Genomic DNA, 22521 nt, shown 5'->3' with positions numbered 1-22521 from the left:
CCCTCTATGCCCCTCCTCCAGACCTCAGTTAGATCCTGTGCCCAGAGGAGACTGGGTGCTTTTAGGGGAGCTCTCCTGAGTTTCTGTGTAATAAAGAATTTTGTTAGGCTTTTTATTTTCAGGGAGTCCTGCTGGCAACAGGCTCCCTGCGCCGTGGGACTGAGGAGAGAGAAGCAGACCTACTTCAGTGATAGGCTCTGCTTCTTAGGCTACTGGACACCATTAGCTCCAGAGGGATCGGAACGCAGGTCTCACCCTCGCCGTTCGTCCCAGAGCCACGCCTCCTTGCAGAGCCGGAAGATAGAAGCCGGGTGAGTATACGAAGAAAGAAGACTTCAGGCGGCAGAAGAGTTTGGATCTTCACTGAGGTAACGCGCAGCGTTACCGCTGCGCGCCATTGCTCCCACTCACACAGGCACGGATGGGTGCAGGGCGCAAGGGGGGCGCCCTGGGCAGCAATAATCCTCTTGGCTGGCATAAACGGTATATTCAGCTATGGCATTATAATATGCAATCCCTCGCCAGGTTTTTTTTGTATTTTGAGCGGGACCGAAGCCCGCCGCTGAGGGTGCGGAGCTTGATCCCACAGCACTAACCAGCGCCATTTTCTCCACAGCACGCTGCTGAGAAGCTGGCTCCCCGGACTCTCCCCTGCTGAACACGGTGACAGGGCTTTGAAAGGGAGGGAGGCACATAATTTGGGCGCAGTTAATATATATGTATATATAAAAAAAAGCGCAATATATATCTGGGAATTGTGTTTCCAGGGTCATTGGCGCTGGGCGTGTGCTGTCATACTCTCTCTCTGTCTCTCCAAAGGGACTTGTTGGGGGAACTGTCTCCAGATTAGAGATTTCCCTGAGTGTGTGGGGTGTCTGTACGTGTGTGTTGGCATGTCTGAAGCGGAAGGCTCTTCTAAGGAGGAGGTGGAGCAAATGAGTGTGGTGTCTCCGTCGGCAACGCCGACACCTGATTGGTTGGATATGTGGAATGTTTTAAATGCAAATGTTAATTTATTACACAAAAGGTTGGACAAAGCGGAGTCCAGGGTAAATACAGGGAGTCCATCCCTGCCTTTCACTATGTCACAGGGCTCTTCTGGGTCTCAAAAGCGCCCACTATTCCAAGTAGCAGACACTGATACAGACACGGATTCTGACTCCAGTGTCGACTATGATGATGCGAGATTGCAGCCGAGATTGGCAAAAAGTATTCATTATATGATTATTGCAATAAAAGATGTGTTGCATATTACAGATGACCCCTCTGTACCTGACACGAGGGTCCACATGTTTAAGGAAAAGAAACCTGAGGTTACTTTTCCCCCTTTACATGAGCTAAATGAGTTGTTTGAAAGGGCTTGGGAAACTCCAGACAAGAAACTGCAGATTCCCAAAAGGATTCTTATGGCGTATCCTTTCCCGGCTAAGGACAGGATACGGTGGGAATCCTCCCCCAGGGTGGACAAAGCGTTGAAGCGCTTGTCCAAAAAGGTGGCGATTCCGTCTCAAGATACCGCAACCCTCAAGGATCCTGCGAATCGCAGGCAAGAGACTACCTTGAAGTCAATTTACACACATACTGGTACATTACTCAGACCGGTGATAGCGTCGGCTTGGGTTTGTAGCGCTGTAGCAGCGTGGACAGATACCTTGTCTGCAGAAATTGATACACTGGATAAGGATACCGTTTTATTGACCTTGGGTCATATTAAGATGCTGTCCTATATATGAGAGATGCTCAGAGAGACGTTGGCCTACTGGGTTCCAGAGCCAACGCCATGGCGATTTCTGCTAGGCGAGCCCTGTGGACCCGACAATGGACGGGTGATGCCGACTCAAAGAGGCATATGGAGGTTTTGCCTTACAATGGTGAGGACTTATTTTGGGGAAGGTCTCACGGACTTGGTTTCCACAGCTACTGCAGGTAAATCCACTTTTTTACCTTATGTTTACTCACAGCCAAAGAAAACGCCACATTATCAGATGCAGTCCTTTCAGTCGCATAAATCCAAGAGAGTACGGGGATCTTCCTTTCTCGCCAGAGGTAAGGGCAGAGGGAAAAAGCTGCCAACTACAGCTAGTTCCCAGGAGCAGAAATCCTCCCCGGCTTCTACAAAATCCACCGCATGACGCTGGGGCTCCGCTGAGGGAGTCCGCCCCAGTGGGGGCACGTCTTCGACTTTTCAGCCACGTCTGGATTCAATCACAGATGGATCCCTGGGCAATAGACATTGTTTCCCAGGGTTACAAGCTGGAATTTGAAGAGGTGCCTCCTCGCCGGTTTTTCAAATCGGCCCTACCAGCTTCTTCCCCAAAGAGGGAAGTAGTTTTAAATGCAATTCAAAAACTGTGTCTTCAACAAGTGGTGGTCAAAGTTCCCCTGCTTCAACAGGGAACGGGGTACTACTCAACCCTGTTTGTGGTCCCGAAACCGGACGGTTCGGTCAGACCCATTCTGAATTTAAAATCCTTACACCTATACTTGAAAAGGTTCAAATTCAAGATGGAATCGCTTAGAGCTTTCATCGCCAGCCTGGAGGTGGGGGGGATTATATGGTGTCCCTGGACATAAAGGATGCATACCTTCATGTCTCCATATATCCTCATCAGGCGTTCCTGAGATTTGCTATACAGGATTGTCATTACCAATTTCAGATGTTGCCGTTTGGGCTTTCCACGGCCCCGAGGATTTTCACCAAGGTAATGGCGGAAATGATGGTGCTCATGCGCAAGCAGGGAGTCACAATTATCCCGTACTTGGACGATCTCCTAATAAAAGCGATATCGAGAGAACAGTTGCTGAACAGCGTATCACACTCCCTGAGGGTGTTGCAGCAGCACGGCTGGATTCTCAATCTACCAAAGTCACAGTTGGTTCCAACGACCCGTTTGCCTTTCTTAGGCCTGATTCTGGATACGGAACAAAAAAGGGTTTTTCTCCCGATGGGAAAGGCCCAGGAACTCCAGAACGTGGTCAGGGACCTGTTAAAGCCAAAAAGGGCGTCAGTCCATCAATGCACTCGAGTTCTGGGAAAGATGGTGGCGTCTTACGAGGCCATTCCATTGGGCAGGTTCCATGCGAGGACCTTTCAGTGGGACCTTCTGGACAGGTGGTCCGGGTCACATCTACATATTCATCAGATGATCAGCCTGTCCCCCAGGGCCAGGGTATCTCTCTTGTGGTGGCTGCAGAGTGCTCACCTTCTAGAGGGTCGCAGGTTTGGCATTCAGGACTGGGTTCTGGGGACCACGGACGTGAGCCTCAGAGGATGGGGAGCAGTCACACAAGGAAGAAACTTCCAGGGTCTGTGGTCATGCCAGGAGACTTGTCTACACATCAACGTACTGGAATTGAGGGCCATATACAACGGCCTACGTCAAGCGGAGAATTTTCTTCGCGACCTACCGGTTCTGATTCAGTCAGACAACGTTACGGCAGTGGCTCATGTAAACCGCCAAGGCTGAACAAGGAGCAGAGTGGCAATGGCGGAAGCCACCAGAATTCTTCGCTGGGCGGAAAATCATGTAAGCGCTCTGACAGCAGTCTTCATTCCGGGAGTGGACAACTGGGAAGCAGACTTCCTCAGCAGACACGATCTCCATCCAGGAGAGTGGGGACTTCATCAAGAAGTCTTTGCAGAAATTGCAAGTCAGTGGGGACTGCCTCAAATAGAGATGATGGCGTCACGCCTCCACAAAAAGCTCCCGAGGTATTGTGCCAGGTCAAGGGACCCTCAGGCGGTAGCAGTGGACGCCCTGGTGACTCCGTGGGTGTTTCAGTCGGTCTATGTGTTCCCTCCTCTTCCTCTCATCTCAAAAATATTGAGAATCATAAGACGAAAAGGAGTACAGGCAATTCTCAATGTTCCAGATTGGCCTCGAAGGGCCTGGTATCCGGATCTGCAGGAAATGCTCACAGAAGATCCGTGGCCTCTTCCTCTCAGAGAGGACCTATTGCAACAGGGTCCCTATCTGTGTTCCAAGACTTACCACGGCTGCGTTTGACGGCATGGCGGTTGAACGCCGGATCCTAGCTGAAGGTCATTCCTACTCTGATAAGGGCTAGGAAGGAGGTGACAGCGAAACATCACCGTATCTGGAGGAAGTATGTCTCTTGGTGTGAGACCAAGAATGCTCCTTCGGAAGAATTCCATCTGTGCCGTTATCTCCACTTCCTACAGACTGGAGTGAATTTGGGCCTAAAATTAGGTTCCATTAAGGTACAGATTTTCGGCCCTGTCCATTTTCTTTCAGAAGGAATTGGCTTCTCTACCAGAAGTCCAGACTTTTGTGAAGGGAGTGCTGCACATCCAGCCTCCTTTTGTGCCCCCAGTGGCACCATGGGACTTTAACGTGGTGTTACAGTTCCTTAAGTCTCACTGGTTTGAGCCTCTTCAAACCGTGGAATTAAAATATCTCGCTTGGAAAGTGGTTATGTTGTTGGCCTTGGCATCTGCAATGCGGGTGTCTCACAAGAGCCCCTATTTGACCTTCCATGTGGATAGAGCGGAGTTGAGGACTCGTCCTAAATTTTTGCTTAAGGTGGTTTCTTCATTTCATATGAACCAACCTATTGTGGTGCCTGTGGCTACGAGTGACTTGGAGGATTCCAAGTCCCTGGATGTAGTCAGGGCCTTAAAAATCTATGTTGCCAGGACGGCTCGAGTTAGGAAAACAGAGGCACTGTTTGTCCTGTATGCAGACGACAAAGTTGGTGCTCCTGCTTCGAAGCGGACTATTGCTCGCTGGATCTGTAACAAGGCCCATTCCACTAGGAAGGTGGCCTCTTCTTGGGCGGCTGCCCGAGGCGTCTCGGCTTTACAGCTTTGCCGAGCAGCTACCTGGTCAAGTTCAAACACTTTTTTGCAAAGTTCTATAAGTTTGATACCCTGGCTGATGAGGACCTTGCGTTTGCTCAGTCGGTGCTGCAGGGTCGTCCGCACTCTCCCTCCCGGTCTGGAGCTTTGGTATTATCCCCATGGTCCTTGCGGAGTCCCCAGCATCCTCTAGGACGTAAGAGAAAATAAGATTTTAAACCTACCGGTAAATCTTTTTCTCCTAGTCCGTAGAGGATGCTGGGCGCCCGTCCCAGTGCGGACAACATTCTGCAAGACTTGTATATAGTTATTGCTTGCATATAAGGGTTATGTTACAGTTTTGTTCAGTCTTTGACTGATGCTGTTCTGTTTCATACTGGTGACTGGTTCGTATATTCCAGGTTATACGGTGTGGATGGTGTGGGCTGGTGTGAATCTTGCCTTTGGATTAACAAAATCCTTTCCTCATACTGTCCGTCTCCTCTGGGCACAGTTTCTCTAACTGAGGTCTGGAGGAGGGGCATAGGGGGAGGAGCCAGTGCACACCCATTCTAAAGTTTCTTTATAGTGCCCATGTCTCCTGCGGAGCCCATCTATTCCCCATGGTCCTTACGGAGTCCCCAGCATCCTCTACGGACTAGGAGAAAAAGATTTACCGGTAGGTTTAAAATCTTATTTTTTTTCCTCCTACAGTGCCTTGGGAAATTTAGTCCTAAAGGCCCTTCATTTGAACCACTTAATAAAGTGGATCTTAAATAGTTAACAGCTAAAGTTCTCTTTCTACTGGCCATGGCGTCAGCTAGTGGAGTATCAGATTTAGGGGCATTGTCGTGTCGTTCCACATTTCTGATTTTTTCTTTATCCAGATAAAGCATTTCTCAGAACTAGATCTGGGTATCTTCCCAAGGTGGTGTCTAAATTCCACCTTAATGATGAAAATGTAGTCCCGGCTTTCCAGGTATCGGGACTTTCTGCGGGAGATGCCTTAAGGATCTACGTGGATCGTACCAGTGCCATCAGAAAGACAGATTCTCTCTCTTCATTCTCTACGGATTTCACAAGAGAGGATGGCCTGCTGATAAGCAGACACTGGCAAGGTGGCTTCAGATGACCATTTCAGAAGCATATTCTCAAGCTGATCTCCCTGTTCCTGCTAATGTGTCTGCTCACTCTATTCGTAAGGTAGGTCCTACATGGGCAGCAGAACAGATATGTAAGGCAGCCACATGGTCTTCCATTAACACATTCATTAGACATTATGCCATGGATACCTTTTGCCTCTCATGACGCTGAATTCGGGCGAAGGATTCTCCTGTCAAATCAGGAGCGTCCCCACCACTAAATTGCTTTGGGAAATCCCATTGTTATCCTGTGGATAACTTGTGGACCCTGCCATAGAAATATACGTTATGGTAAGAAATTACCGTTGAAATCTGTATTTCTCCGAAGTCCACAGGTTACACAGGGATCCCACCCTGATGCACCTGATTTGAGGATCCTTTTACTCACTAACCTCTTCCTTATTGTATGGAAGGGTGTGTATGTGTGTGCTTCTCGCCGGATTAGGGCTATCTATGATGTTCCTGCCTTGAGCTTTGGGAATACAACTGATTTTCCTGAGCCAGGAGGCGGCGATATATGGACGGGCCCATTGCATGCTGGGAGGCCGAAAAGCTTTGAACGATTGGTGCAAATCCGCTGTCACTTCACCATATCCCATTGTTATCCTGTGGACTTAGGAGAAATATCGTTATCAACTGTAAGTTCTTACCATAACGTATATATTTTCCTCATGGTGCCTATTGTGTTGTATATCATAAGAAAGGGCAGGAAAAAACGCTAAAATTACCCCACTCCCACTTCTCTAGAGCTTAATTAGAGAGCTTGTATGGCGATTTGAAAATACGTTGGTTGTGCGTACGGATTTTTGAAAGTTTACTTAGCCATAATTCGGAAACAGAATGAGATTTAAATAAAATTTTGTATTTTTATTAGACTACATCCATACTCTCCATATACAAAATTTTAACAAAATCTGTGTGTGAGGTAAAATCTGTGTGTTGTTTTGACACAAAATAACCCACCGAGAGATTAGAAATCTCAGTTGCATATATTTGCAAAGATGGTTAGCCTCCAGGCCAACGTCACGGAGAACCCCAGAAGCAGTTGAAGGTCCACTACCCCAGGACAGCACGCCAGTGAGAAGTTAAGTGTTATTGAGTGCTAACACAATAGACGCATTATGTATTAAAAGGTGATATGCAAGTGAAGGGTGGAATTAACTTCTTAAAGGAGAAATATTTGTAGAAAACTTATTTGAAAGTGTTAAAGTGCTAAATATTAATGTGCAGCTACAAAGCTACCTGGCCACACCAATGTAGGGGGCCCCGCACCCCAAATTTATCCCTAAAACTAATAACCGCACATAATAATAATAATAATTATTATTATCCTCCTTTATTTATATTGTGCCACAAGGGTTCCGCATCCTCCAATTAGAGTACATAAACGAATAATCAAAAACAGGAAAACTGCAACTTACAGTTGATGAAAATATAGGACAAGTACAGGGTAAATAAACATAGCTACATCAGCAGATGACACTGAAATAAGTATCAGGTGGCAGAAGACTGCCAGATTTAGTGCAGTTGAAGACTATTAAAGTAAGAAAGGATAAAGCACATGAGGAAAGGAGGTTCTACTCGTGAGAGCTAACATTCTAAAGGGGAGGGGTAGACAGACGGGGGTGACACAAACAGTGTACATAGAGAGCGTGGAACATAGGGTTAGGATAAGATTTGGCTGGGTTCGGTGAAGAAGTGGATCTTAAGAGCCCGTTTGACGTTTTGTGGAGAGTCTGAAGGGGAGAGGTAGGGAATTCCAGAGAAATGGAGCAGTACGTGAAAAATCTTGGAGGTAGGAGTGGTTGGAAATAATCAGTAGGCAGGAGAGTCGGCGTGCATTAGCAGAGCGAAGAGGACGGGTGGGAGTGTAAAGGGAGATAAGGTCAGAGATGTAGATTGGAGAGGAGTTGGAGAGGGCTCTGTAAGTGAGTGTGAGAAGCTTGAAATGGATTCTGAAAGGGAAGGGGAGCCAGTGAAGGTCTTGTAAGAGAGGAGAGGTGGACGTAGTGCGTTTGGTGAGGAAAATGAGCCGGCCAGCAGCATTGAGGATAGATTGGAGTGAAGAGAGGTATTTGTCAGGATTGCCAGTCAGGAGGAGATTACAGTAGTCCAGTCTGGAGATGACCAGTGAGTGGATAAGAGTCTTAGTAGCATCCTGGATCAGAAAGGGTCTGATCCTGGAAATGTTTTTCTCGAACGTCCTAGTGGATGCTGGGGACTCCGTAAGGACCATGGGGATAGACGGGCTCCGCAGGAGACATGGGCACTTTAAGAAAGAATTTAGGTTCTGGTGTGCACTGGCTCCTCCCTCTATGCCCCTCCTCCAGACCTCAGTTTGAATCTGTGCCCGGACGAGCTGGGTGCTGTTCAGTGAGCTCTCCTGAGTTTGCTGAGAGAAAGTATTTTGTTAGGTTTTTTATTTTCAGGGAGCTCTGCTGGCAACAGACTCCCTGCATCGTGGGACTGAGGGGAGAGAAGCAGCCCTACTCTCTGAAGCTAGGTCCTGCTTCTTAGGCTACTGGACACCATTAGCTCCAAAGGGATCGTACGCAGGATCTCACCCTCGCCGTCAGATCCCAGAGCCGCGCCGCCGTTCCCCTCGCAGAGCCGGAAGACAGAAGCCGGGTGAGTATGAGAAGCAAAGAAGACTTCACAGGCGGCAGAAGGCTCCGTTTTTCACTGAGGTAATGCACAGCACTGCAGCTGTGCGCCATTGCTCCCACACACCTCACATACTCCGGTCACTGTAAGAATGCAGGGGGGGGCGCCCTGGGCAGCATTTGGGACCTCTTTTGGCAAAAGTTAAACATATATACAGCTGGGCACTGTATATGTGTATGAGCCCCCGCCAAAAATTGCATATTTAAGCGGGTCAAAAGCCCGCCGCCGAGGGGGCGGAGCTTCTTCCTCAGCACTCACCAGCGCCATTTTTTCTCCACAGCTCCGCTGAGAGGAAGCTCCCCAGGCTCTCCCCTGCAGATACACGGTAGAATAGGGTAAAAAGAGAGGGGAGGCACATAATTAGGCGCAAAAAACAAAATATAAACAGCAGCTACTGGGTTAACATTAAGTTACTGTGTTATTCCTGGGTTTATAGCGCTGGGGTGTGTGCTGGCATACTCTCTCTCTGTCTCTCCTAAGGGCCTTGTGGGGGAACTGTCTTCAAAAAGGGCATTCCCTGTGTGTGTGGTGTGTCGGTACGCTTGTGTCGACATGTCTGAGGAAGGCTATGTGGAAGCAGAGCGGGAGCAAATGAATGTGGTGTCTCCGCCGACGGCGCCGACACCTGATTGGATGGATATGTGGAAGGTTTTAAATGATAATGTTAATTCCTTGCATAAAAGGTTAGAAAAAGATGAAGCCTCAGGACAGTCAGGGTCCCAACCCGTGCCTGATCCTATGTCGCAGAGGCCATCAGGGTCTCAGAAGCGCCCACTATCCCAAATTGTTGACACAGATACAGACATGGATTCCAGTGTCGATTACGATGATGCAAAGTTACAGCCAAAATTGGCTAAATCCATCCGTTATATGATTATAGCAATTAAGGATGTGTTGCACATCACAGAGGAAATCCCAGTCCCTGACAAGAGGGTACATATGTGTGGGGAAAAGAAGCCGGAGGTAACCTTTCCCCCCTCACACGAGCAAAATGAGTTATGTGAATAGGCTTGGGAATCTCCAGATAAAAAACTGCAGATTTCCAAAAGGATTCTTATGGTGTATCCTTTCCCGCCAACGGACAGGTTACGCTGGGAATCCTCCCCTAAGGTGGACAAAGCTTTAACACGCTTATCCAAGAAGGTAGCCCTGCCGTCACAGGATACGGCTACCCTCAAAGATGCTGCTGATCGCAAACAGGAGGTTACCCTGAAGTCCATTTATACACATTCAGGTACCTTACTGAGGCCGGTGATCGCGTAGGCCTGAGTGTGTAGTGCTGTAGCAGCATGGACAGATACCGTGTCTGAGGAAATTGATACCTTAGACAAGGATACTATATTGTTGACCTTGGGGCATATTAAAGACGCTGTCCTATATATGAGAGATGCTCAAAGAGACATTAGTCTACTTGGTTCTAGAATAAATGCTATGTCAATTTCTGCCAGAAGGGTCCTTTGGACTCGGCAATAGACAGGTGATGCCGACTCAAAAAGGCATATGGAGGTTTTACCTTACAAGGGTGAGGAATTGTTTGGGGAGGGTCTCTCAGACCTGGTCTCCACTGCTACTGCTGGAAAGTCATATTTTTTGCCATATGTTTCCTCACAGCCTAAGAGAGCACCGTATTATCAAATGCAGTCCTTTCGATCACAGAAAGACGAGGTGCGTCCTTTCTTGCCAGAGGCAGGGGCAGAGGAAAGAAGCTGCACAACACAGCTAGTTCCCAGGAACAGAAGTCCTCCCCGGCCTCTACAAAATCCACCGCATGACGCTGGGGCTCCACAGGCGGAGCTAGGCCCGGTGGGGGCACGTCTAAGAAATTTCAGCCACAAGTGGGTTCACTCCCAGTTGGATCCCTGGGCAATAGATATTGTGTCTCAGGGATACAAGCTGGAATTCGAGGAGATGCCCCCTCACCGATACCTCAAATTGGCCCTGCCAGCTTCCCCCCACGATAGGGAAATAGTGTTAACTGCAATTCACAAATTGTATCTTCAACAGGTGGTGGTCAAGGTTCCCCTCCTTCAACAAGGAAGGGGTTATTATTCGACCATGTTTGTAGTCCCGAAACCGGACGGTTCGGTCAGACCCATAGTGATGAAACACACTACCCGGCTTTTGCCGGCCGGGAAAAAGCCGGACGGCTTTTTCCCGTGCCGGCATTGTAGTTAACAGTGTGAGGGCTAGGGTCCCTTCACACTGCACGGCCCCGGCCCGGCTGCCGGGTTGCAGCCGGGTCTCACCACTGGAAGGTCCGGCGGCCGCCGGGCCGTCTTTGGAGCCAGTAAACCATGTGTGTGAAGGGGAGCTTTCACACACAACGGTTTTTTCTGAAGCCGTGTCTGATGCTGCGCATGCGCACAGCATCACACACGGCTCAAAGCCGTCCTGTGTGACAGACACTGCCGGTTTCTCCCGGATGGCAAAAAGCCGGACAAAGTTTGTCCGGCTTTTTGCCATCCGGGAAAAACCGGAGTGTGTGTTACAGCCCATATTGAATTTAAAATCCCTGAACATGTACCTGAAAAGGTTCAAGTTCAAGATGGAATCGCTCAGAGCGGTCATCGCAAGCCTTGAAGGGGGGGATTTTATGGTGTCTCTGGACATAAAGGATGCATACCTTCATGTCCCCATTTATCCACCTCATCAGGCGTACCTCAGATTTGTGGTACAGGATTGTCATTACCAATTTAAGACGTTGCCGTTTGGTCTCTCCACGGCACCGAGAATATTTAACAAGGTAATGGCGGAAATGGTGGTACTCCTGCGGAAGCAAGGAGTCACAATTATCCCATACTTGGACGATCTCCTCATAAAAGCGAGATCAAGAGAGCAGTTGCTGATCAGCGTAGCACTTTCTCTGGAAGTGTTACGGCAACACGGCTGGATTCTAAATATTCCAAAGTCGCAGTTGGTTCCTACGACTCGTCTGCCTTTCCTGGGCATGATTCTGGACACAGACCAGAAAAGGGTTTATCTCCCGATGGAGAAAGCTCAGGAACTCATGACACTGGTCAGGAACCTATTAAAACCAAAACAGGTGTCAGTGCATCACTGCACTCGTGTCCTGGGAAAGATGGTGGCATCATACGAGGCCATTCCCTTCGGCAGGTTCCATGCGAGGACTTTTCAATGGGAATTACTGGACAAGTGGTCCGGATCACATCTTCAGATGCATCGGTTAATCACCCTATCCCCCAGGTCCAGGGTGTCACTCCTGTGGTGGCTGCAGAGCGCTCACCTTCTCGAGGGCCGCAGATTCGACATTCAGGACTGGGTCCTGGTGACCACGGACGCAAGCTTTCGAGGTTGGGGTGCAGTCACACAGGGAAGAAATTTCCAAGGTCTGTGGTCAAGTCAAGAGACTTGCCTTCACATCAACATCCTGGAAATAAGGGCCATATACAACGCCCTAAGTCAAGCGGAGACCCTACTTCACGACCAACCGGTTCTGATTCAGTCAGACAACATCACCGCAGTGGCTAGTGTAAACCGCCAAGGCGGCACAAGGAGCAGGGTGGCGATGGCGGAAGCCACCAGAATTCTTCGCTGGACGGAGAATCACGTAAGCGCACTGTCAGCAGTGTTCATCCCGGGAGTGGACAACTGGGAAGCAGACTTCCTCAGCAGACACGGCCTCCACCCGGGAGAGTGGGGACTTCATCAGGAAGTCTTCGCACAGATTACAAGTCGGTGGGAACTGCCACAGGTGGACATGATGGCATCCCGCCTCAACAAAAAGCTACAGAGGTATTGCGCCAGGTCAAGAGACCCTCTGGCGATAGCTGTAGACGCCCTGGTGACACCGTGGGTGTTCCAGTCGGTCTATGTATTTCCTCCTCTTCCTCTCATACCCAAGGTGCTGAGGATAATAAGAAAAAGAGGAGTGAGAACAATACTCATTGTTCCAGATTGGCCACGAAGGACTTGGTATCCAGATCTGCAAGAAATGCTCACAGAGGACCCGTGGCCTCTTCCTCTAAGACAGGACTTGTTGCAACAGGGGCCCTGTCTGTTCCAAGACTTACCGTGGCTGCGTTTGACGGCATGGCGGTTGAACGCCGGATCCTAGCAGAGAAAGGCATTCCGGATGAGGTCATTCCTACGCTGATAAAGGCTAGGAAGGACGTGACAGCTCAACATTATCACCGTATATGGCGAAAATATGTTGCTTGGTGTGAGGCTAGGAATGCTCCTATGGAGGAATTCCAGCTGGGCCGTTTCCTTCACTTCCTACAGTTCGGAGTGAATTTGGGCCTTAAATTGGGTTCCATTAAGGTCCAGATTTCGGCCCTATCCATTTTCTTTCAAAAGGAGTTGGCTTCTCTACCTGAAGTTCAGACGTTTGTAAAGGGAGTGCTGCATATTCAGCCCCCTTTTGTGCCTCCAGTGGCACCTTGGGATCTTAACGTGGTATTGAGTTTCCTGAAGTCACACTGGTTTGAGCCACTTAAAACCGTGGAGTTAAAATTTCTCACGTGGAAGGTGGTCATGCTATTAGCCTTGGCTTCAGCTAGGCGTGTGTCAGAATTAGCGGCTTTGTCACATAGAAGCCCCTATCTGGTTTTCCATGCGGATAGAGCAGAATTGCGGACCCGTCCACAATTTCTGCCGAAAGTGGTTTCATCCTTTCATATAAACCAACCTATTGTGGTGCCTGTGGCTACTACTGACTTGGAGGATTCCGAGTTGCTTGATGTGGTCAGGCTTTTGAAGGTTTATGTAGCCAGAACGGCTAGGGTCAGGAAAACAGAGTCGTTATTTATCCTGTATGCATCCAACAAGCTTGGTGCTCCTGCTTCAAAGCAAACTATTGCTCGCTGGATCTGTAACACGATTCAGCAGGCTCATTCTGCGGCTGGATTGCCGCTGCCAAAATCAGTTAAGGCCCATTCCACTAGGAAGGTGCGCTCTTCTTGGGCGGCTGCCCGAGGGGTCTCGGCATTACAGCTTTGCCGATCGTATACTTGGTCAGGTTCAAACACTTTTGCAAAGTTCTACAAGTTTGATACCCTGGCTGAGGAGGACCTTGTGTTTGCTCAATCGGTGCTGCAGAGTCGTCCGCACTCTCCCGCCCGTTTGGGAGCTTTGGTATAATCCCCATGGTCCTTACGGGGTCCCTAGCATCCACTAGGACGTTAGAGAAAATAAGATTTTACTTACCGGTAAATCTATTTCTCGTAGTCCGTAGTGGATGCTGGGCGCCCGTCCCAAGTGCGGACTTCTTCTGCAATACTTGTATATAGTTATTGCTTCAATAAGGGTTAAGATATGGTTGCATCAGGGTTTGACCTGATGCTCTGTTATTTGTCATACTGTTAACTGGTTGTTATCACATGTTATACGGTGTGGCTGGTATGGATCTGTGGTACGGTGTGATGTGGTACGGTGTGATTGGTGTGGCTGGTATGAATCTTGCCCTGGATTACCAAAATCCTTTCCTTGTACTGTCAGCTCTTCTGAGCACAGTTTCTCTAACTGAGGTCTGGAGGAGGGGAATAGAGGGAGGAGCCAGTACACACTAGAACCTAAATTCTTTCTTAAAGTGCCCATGTCTCCTGCGGAGCCCGTCTATCCCCATGGTCCTTACGGAGTCCCCAGCATCCACTACGGACTACGAGAAATAGATTTACCGGTAAGTAAAATCTTATTTTTTGATGAAAATGGCAAGTTTGCGAGAGGTGCTGAATGTGTGGTTTGAAGGAGAGGGAGTAGTCAAGGATTACTCCAAGACAGCGCACTTGTGGTCTAGAGGAGATAGTAGTGCCTTCAATAGATAATGAGATTGTAGGTGGTGGTGATATGCGGGAGGGAGGGAAGATGATCAGCTCAGTCATGTTAAGTTTAAGAAAGCACTGGGGCATCCAACCAGAGATAGCAGAGAGACAGGTGGAGATAATGAGCTTACCTAGTGAGGACGTATAGAGAGAGAAAGGAAGAGGACCAAGGACTGAACCTTGGGGTACACCTACAGTTAGTGGAAGTGAGGGGAAGGTGGTGTCCTGAGAGGAGACCGAGAGTGAACGGTCAGAGAGGTAGGAAGACAGCCAAGAGGGCAGTATCACGCAGACCAGTGGAGTGAATTGCTCAATATATGATCACATGATAATGGCACATACACAAATATATCTAAATTGAGAGCCAGCTTCCCTAGAGTCACACCTGGGTTCTCCAGCATGCCCTCCATAAGCAGGTCCCATCCATGCCTCTCAGAACAGCAATAAAAAATGTTGGTAGCTGCTCAATCTAATTAGTAAGGTCATGCAGGTCCATGAAAGGGAGGGGTTATTCTAGAGAAGAAACAAAAACGGGTATCCTCCAGCATACAGAATGACATAGTGAGAAATAGAGGCAATCTGTCTCTGTATGTATTATGTCATCTTTATGTATGGGGGGCCATAGTCTAGCGGCAGCGCTGCAATCAAACTACAGTACATTGTAGGAGTGAAAGTCTGTTTAGGGGGAGACCAGCAAGGAGCCTATTGCGGTAGTCATTGCTGGAGAGGAGTTTATGAATTAGAGATTTTTATTGACTTGGGTGAGATGTGTAGATTCTGGAAACACCAAGGCAGCGTGTTTATGGAATAGGGTTATAGTGTTTTCAGCAGAGAGCGATATCAGGAGGGTTCCTTCTGTAAACTGGTAGGAATATTGTTAGCTCCAGATTTAAGCAATTAAGGGGGACATTTACTAAGCAGTGATAAGAGCGGAGAAGTGAGCCAGTGGAGAAGTTGCCTCATCATCCAATCAGCAGCTCTGTATAATTTTAAAGCATGCAAATTATAGATGTTACTTCAGTGCTGATTGGTTGCCATGGGCACTTCTCCACTGGCTCACTTCTCCGCTCTTATCACTGCTTAGTAAATGTCCCCCTAAGTGGTCTATTTACTAAGCCTTGGATGGAGATAAAGGCGCTGGAGATAAAGTACCAGCCAATCGGCTGCTAACTGTTATTTTTCAAAGACAGCCTGTGGCATAGCAGTTAGGAGCCGAATGGCTGGTTCTTTATCTCCAGCGACTTTATCTCCATCCAAGGCTTAGTAAATAGACAATTAAGTTTGAGGCTGCAAGATGACATCCAGGATGAAATGGTAGAAAGTTGGTCAGTGACAAGGTAGAGATTTATTTATTTTTTACATCTCAAAGCATTTTGTGTTGGTCGGTACTTATCTCAAATTAATTCATATCCAGTTCGTAATGTAAGGAAATGTGAGAAATGCTGAAGGGGTGAATCCTTTTTTATATCTGCTACATAAAGCAACACTGTAAAGATCTTTTGGTTTTGACTTCTTTGCCCAGATCTCATGTGATCTCACATTTGTAAATGTCACATAGAAGACCCGTAAAGTATATGAGAGTTCCTTTAATCGAGCTCTTAAATTGGCTTTGTGTTTTTTGTATGCCCTTGTGTGTTATCTGTCTGTTGGTCTCACTCCCTCCATTGTATGCTTCATTGTTTGCCTGTCTCTTACATGAAACACATTAACAATTCTTTCCCAATAATCCCTCTCCTGCTCAGAATTAAAGGTCACTAGATCTACTTGTTAGTCCAATCTACATAGGTTTTTTAACATATTCATAGTAGACCGAAAAGTCATTTTGTTTCTCCAGTCTATTTGAAAGATTCTTTATTGAACAAGGGAGTAAATACAGGAGACAATGGATGGCAGTCGCCTACCCTGAAGTGGGCACCCTGGCCTCCTCTATTGTTCAAGTGCTTTAAGCGCCACAGAGAACGAATAAGCATGTGCTGCAGTCCTCCCGCTCACAGGGACCCTGCCCTGGAGGCCATCCCCAGTTTAGAGATGTATCTCCAACACCACACCAATATACAGATGTAGCCATGCTTATCTTTGCTGCGATATGGCTTGCTGCATGGTATGCCGGGCTGCGTCTGTTTGCATCCGGCGATCGCTCCATTAGTTCCTAATGGAACAGGGCACATGCTGGAGTGCAAGGCCCCCTCTCCGTTGTTTGATCTTCCCCCTCACACACATTAAACTTGCACCCCTAGGGTGTTGATACTGAAGGTGCTGCTGGGGTGTTGGTACTGAAGGTGTGTATGGGTGTTTCTGGGAGCTGCTGGGGTGTTGGTAGTGAATGTGGGGACGGCTGTCTCTGGGTGCTGCTGGAGTGTTGGTAGTTAAGGTGGGTTAGGGGGGGGTAGTGTGAGTTTGAGTGCTGCTGGAATTGTTTTTTGGTGTTGACAGTCAATGCCTCCCACGAGGGGGGGGGGGGGGGGGGTGCTCTAGTATGAACTTATGCCCATAATTGAATGGTTGTGTTCCTGTGCATACATTCAATAGGTAATTTCTAAGAAGCTGTATTGTTATTGGCAATGCGGGCCCTAATCTCCAAATTATTTCCTAGAATTCAGTCAGCTGAATATTAAGGGGGGTACTCACAGAGCGATATTCTAAGCAATCTGACTAGATTGCTTAGAATGTCAGCATGATCGCTCCGTGTGTAGCCCCCTCAGCGATAGCGATGCGCGGCCCCGCACATCGCTATCGCTGCTGCTAGATTGGCCTGCATGCAGGCCAATTTAGCGGGTCGCTCACTTCACCCGCTGGGTGAAGTGAGCGCCCCCCCGTCTCCCCCCGCACGCTCAGCACAGATCACGCTGTGCTGAGCGGCGGGAGAGATGTGTGCTGAGCGGTTTGCTCAGCACACATCTCTCCCAAATCGGCCCGTCTATATGGGCCTTTAGAGTTGTATGGACCTGTAATCCTCTGAGCTACGTGGCCTGTCATTGTGTAGCTCATCCTGATCTGGCACTTGAATGTTATCAGATAGACGGGTAAAATGCATTGGGTAGTTTGCAGTAAAAAAGAATACTGTTTTGGTGAGGATGAAGCTCTTTATGTGAGAGGAGGGCTCTCCTGCATTCTGTGATTCTTGTTGAATTGCACAAGCTTCAGCTACTTAATAGCTTTGGGGACTAGAAACCTCTCCTAAAATACAGGCAAAGCTCAAGCATGTGACCTTTTTATTTGTTGCAAAAACTCATAACTTTCACCATGTAACACTGAAACGGATCACTGTGCCATAGATACATATTGCTGTGTGGGGAGGGGTTAGTGTCGGGCACTAAGTGGGGAGGTTTAGGCTGCGGGGGATGTTAGGGTTAGGCAGTAGGGGTGGAGGGTTAGGCAGTAGTGGTGGAGGGTTAGGCAGCAGGGGTGGAGGGTTAGGGTTAAAATACTCACCTTACAGGTGTCCAAATTCTGCACGTTGGGATGCCGCTGTCTGTATTCTGAATGCCGGGATCCCGATACTATCCCGCTGTTTGCTTTCATGATTTTTTTAGTTATTTTAGCTGTTGGTTTTTGAATGTTATACCTTCTATAGAATAAGCGCAAAGGAATGTACTTCCTGGTAAAATACATGTAGAAGACCTATCAAGTGGAAGAATGAACTGATCGATCTTAAGGCCCATACACACTGGGCGATTTTCAGCTAAAAAGTAGCTCACTTTTGGCATTTTGAGATACTTTGAGCTCAAAATCTCCTAGTGTATATGGTCGGGTATATGTTCACATCATCGCTCTGCATACACGCTTGGCAGTAACGCCCAGTGTGTATACACCTTTAGAAAAAACAAAACAATGTTCATATCACTGAATGATCTGAATTTTGCAATTGGCAGTCAGTGATTTTTCCCAAAAGCTAAGGGGAAAAGTGAGTATTGCACCAAATGAAATAATGTTCAGGAGAGTGTGAATTGTCTGTGATGTGCCATTGTTGTTTTTTTTTTTTTTTTTTTTTATTAGCACAACTGAGATAGTGACACTTTAGATTTCTGATTGTTCACTGTACAGAAACTTTTTTAATGCACAAAAGTATCACAAATATTGTATAAAATGACCTTCAGGCTGTGTGTATATGAAGCATAAATGCATTCTGTGATAGACTTGGGTCCCATCCCCGTGGTTTATCATTATGGTATTAAAATATTCCAAAATACTTCTTGTGCCAAGCATTTTGGAGACTCATCTTCTATCTGATCATGGCTAGCTAACCGGCAAACCTCAGTGTTTGCAGTATAGATAGAGCTTTAGTATATATTTTAATATCAAATCACAAATCTGGTTAATGTGTAAAATCCCTCTTCCTGCTCTTGAGTTTTAAAATCACTTTGTCTTCACAGGACAGGAAGCTGCTTGGCACTGCCCAACAAATGCTTCAGGACAGCAAAACAAAAATAGAAGTCATACGCATGCAGATTCTCCAAGCAATGCAGCAGACCAGTGAAATGTCCTTTGATAATGGTAAATATCCGTTTTACCACTATATTGTACAGTTAGAATCCGTGGCTACTGGCTTTCACCCTCCTAGGCCTGTGACCTGCTTTCTTGAGCTCTATTTAGTAATGAAATTCCTCAGTTATGTCTATTCTAATCTCCTCCAGGGGGAATACATAATCCTCTGAGTAATTGCTCTGCAATTAAATTAACGCGGGTAACTAGTGGCTGGTTTTACAGTTGGATTGGTGACCTTTTAAAAGCATGCTCTATATGCATAAACAAGGCCATCATTGTATAGGTTATTGTGTAAAGATACTTCACTTATATTAACACTTTATACGGTTAATTTGTATTTTTGTAACAAAAGTAGATTAGAAGTGAACATCATGTATTGTTGTGTGATCAGGATAAAGATTATAAACCCTTTAAATGTATAATCCAGCTAAAAAAACTGTGCCCACTGTTGTGTATTTTGTACTTATGCAGTCTGAGAAAACCTTGTAGCGATAATGGTGAGGGTAGAAGAAAGTAAAGTTGTCATTCACTGCACAAATCTTCAGAGGTGATCACTGGTCATAAATATATCGTCACCTACTTCTGTACTGTAGAATCTGGATTATTAAAGATTTGTCATAACGTCTTATTTCAATGTTTTGCAGAGAAACCTGTGATTAGTCCCCTTGAGCTCCGAATGGAAGAATTGCGGCACCACTTTAGGATAGAATTTGCAGTGGCTGAAGGAGCAAAGAATGTAATGAAGCTGCTAGGGTCTGGGAAAGTTACAGATAGAAAAGCTCTTACCGAAGTAAGTGCGTCTTAATAATTAGAGCTGCGTCTACATCATGGCAGGTAATCTACGAAGTAAAAATATTTAGTACATATTTAAAGGAGTATATGCAATTGCGGTCGAATTGCCGCAAATGTCGAAAAACGGGGCATTTTTGACACAAAAAAAAATATTCGACAATGCAATACAGTACTTTTCGACAAAAAAAATGACTTTTCAGATTCGACTTTTTAAAATTCGACAGTTGTCAAATTCGACATGTCTGCAATGGTAAAAAATGCGGCTTTTCGACAAAAGTATATTCAATTGAAGAATGTCGATTCGACAACAGTGCTTTTCGACAGTAATTTCGTCAATTTCATTCCGCCTCACTTTGCTGGCGGAATCTAATAAAAAATTTTAAAAACATGTTTTTTTGTTTTTTTTAATTGCTAATAACATATCTTTTTATATTAGAAGGGATTAGGTACTTGGTTTGTCTATTAGGAGACACAACTATTATTTATATATTTTTTTAAATAATATTTTTTTTTTAACTGACTAAAATAGAGAGAGCATGGTTTTCAGTGGGAAGGGGTGGGAATGGGTTAAAATCGGACCAATATAAAAGTGTCCCCCGGCTGTGGCATTATCTCTCCAGCTAGTGGAGCCCGGTGCTGGTGTTAAAAATACGGGGGACCCCTACGTCTTTTGTCCCCCGTATTTTTTGCACCAGGACTGGACGCAGAGCCCGGTGCTGGTTCTAAAAATACGGGGGATCCTCTGTCATTTTTCCCCCATATTTTTAAAACCAGGACCGGCTCAAAGAGCCTGAGGCTGGTTATGCCTAGGAGGGGGGACCCCACGCAATTTTTTTTCTGTTTTTTTTAACCATTTTTGTGCCGTCCGAAAAGTCGAATCCTGGACGCACTCATCCGTCAATTGGTCCGTTTTTCGACAGCGGGACTGTCGAATCCGTTTTTTATTGAATATGTCGAATTCCGGCACCCGCTGGCCGGGATTCGACGGTCGAATTGTGTCGAATTTAAAAACGGGCGAAAAAAAGCCGCAATTCGCCCGGAATTGCATATACCCCAAAGAGTAGCTGCCATCATGATTCAAAACAATACATATTGTGTGAAATTAATTTTGCATGTAATTTACAAAGTCTCCAGAGCCGCCTGTCTTTTATAATGAAAGCCTTAATTTACTGGTGTGTACTGCAGCCTCTCCTTCTGAACCATCTTTAATGCTCATGAATGGCAGGTGTTTAGTGATTAAGCGGAGCTAGATGTAACCCTAAAAGAACATAATTAGGAAGCTATTCTGCAGGTAAGTTGTTAGTCCATAGGCAGGGAATACTGCATAGTCCCTATTGGCTGGAATCCTCTGTCCATAGAATACTCCCAGCTTCATTTCTTTGCAACTTATAAATAGGTTGAATACTACACTCATGGTCGTCTTTTCTTATTTATTTTTTTGGGTGTGTTTCAAAGGCAAAGTTTATGTGTGAATGATGGTCCCTCATTTAGTTGCATACAGCATTGCGCAATTGGAATTACAATTTATATTGAAATAAAGTGTCTCCGATTAAGTTGCCTTACTGTACAATTGTAGCTATAGCAGAGACTGCTGTGTTCCTGTCTCGGGTGAGATGGGTTTGGCATTATTCTAGGGTGGAGTACTGTTTGATTATACAGTTTATTTTAGGTAAGACCCTTCCCACCACCTGCATACAGCCAAATGATAAATGATAAAGCACTTTTTTTGTTTTGTTAGTGCGCTGTAATTACTTGATGAAGGAAGATCAGTCAGCACGTAGCTTAAAGTGTTTTAGGCATTAGAAATAATTTCTTTTATGTTCTTGATATTCACAGAGAGTAAGTAAGGTTAGGCAGAGTTTGGTCTGATTTTAGTTCTGGATGTAATTTAAAAGGATGACTTTTTGACCTGTCCTTAGTGGGATTAGTATGAGATCCTGGCGGTCAGGAGATCCCGGCGGTGGGCGCAGCGTGTCCCCTCACTGGCTCGCTGAGCTCGCCACACCTTGGGCCCGGTAGCAACCTTTGGTCGCCACAGGGTACTATTCCCCCTTGGGTGGTGGCGTGGACTGTGACCCAAATAGGGAGACCAGTCGGCGGTCGGTACGCTAACCACCGATATTGCAGATGGTGTCAGGATTCCGGCATCTGTATATTGACCGCCAGGATCCCGTCCGGCAGTCAATTGACTGCCTCCCTCCTCAGGAACCACAAGTAGGACATGATTTCCTCTCCTATCTGGACTACAGATAACTATTGATTTGCCTCAAACTAAGAGATTTACTAGATGTGCTCTTTACGTAATAAGTGAGGAAGTCTTGAAAACATGTACTGTTGATGTGGACTGGTTTGATCTATCCACACTAATGCAGATAAAAGTCTGGTCACGTGTACACACACGCAAACGTCTGCATATTGGCCTGTTATTGCTAGTGAGTATGGTGCCACAACCTGTGCAGTGCTAGAGATATGTTTTAAATCCAGTCGGCAGATGACTGTCGTCGGCCTGTCTGTTTTGTCATATGTGGACCACGCTAAGCCCCACATTCTAACCTTTACTGTCAGCCTCAGCACAGACCAAGTGATCCAGGGTTTCAGATAGAGAAACAGGATTAGCCCATGTGGCAGGCTTTAGAGGCATATCGTTTAATAAAGTTCCCTTTGGTGGCCATGGTAGAAAACGGTCTATTGTCTGCCTTACAGACAATAAGTGTGCTGATTTTAATGTAAATAAAATGCACTTACAGTAAGTTAAAATAATATCAGAGTTGGAATACAATGCATATGCCTTGGTTTGTGTTTTTGCATCTTGGTGTAGCTTCATTTTTTTTCTTTTGTAAGTATGTTGTGTTTGTATGAT

General features: G+C 46.5%; 1 protein-coding gene across 5 annotated transcripts in view; it reads left to right on the top strand.

Annotated features, from left to right (window-relative positions):
* PKN2 (protein kinase N2) overlaps positions 1 to 22521 on the top strand; it is a 308544-nt gene that overhangs the window by 200550 nt on the left and 85473 nt on the right. For all 5 annotated transcript variants that reach the window (XM_063939946.1, XM_063939945.1, XM_063939944.1 and 2 more), the window contains 2 exons: positions 18758 to 18878; positions 19514 to 19659. In XM_063939946.1, the coding sequence (XP_063796016.1) occupies positions 18758 to 18878; positions 19514 to 19659 (267 nt within the window). The remainder of the gene's footprint in view (positions 1 to 18757; positions 18879 to 19513; positions 19660 to 22521) is intronic.

The sequence above is a fragment of the Pseudophryne corroboree genome, chromosome 9 (genome assembly GCF_028390025.1).
Source record: "Pseudophryne corroboree isolate aPseCor3 chromosome 9, aPseCor3.hap2, whole genome shotgun sequence".
Classification (NCBI taxonomy): domain Eukaryota; kingdom Metazoa; phylum Chordata; class Amphibia; order Anura; family Myobatrachidae; genus Pseudophryne; species Pseudophryne corroboree.
Note: the sequence above shows the minus strand (reverse complement) of the source record. Positions and strands in the feature narration are given on the sequence as shown.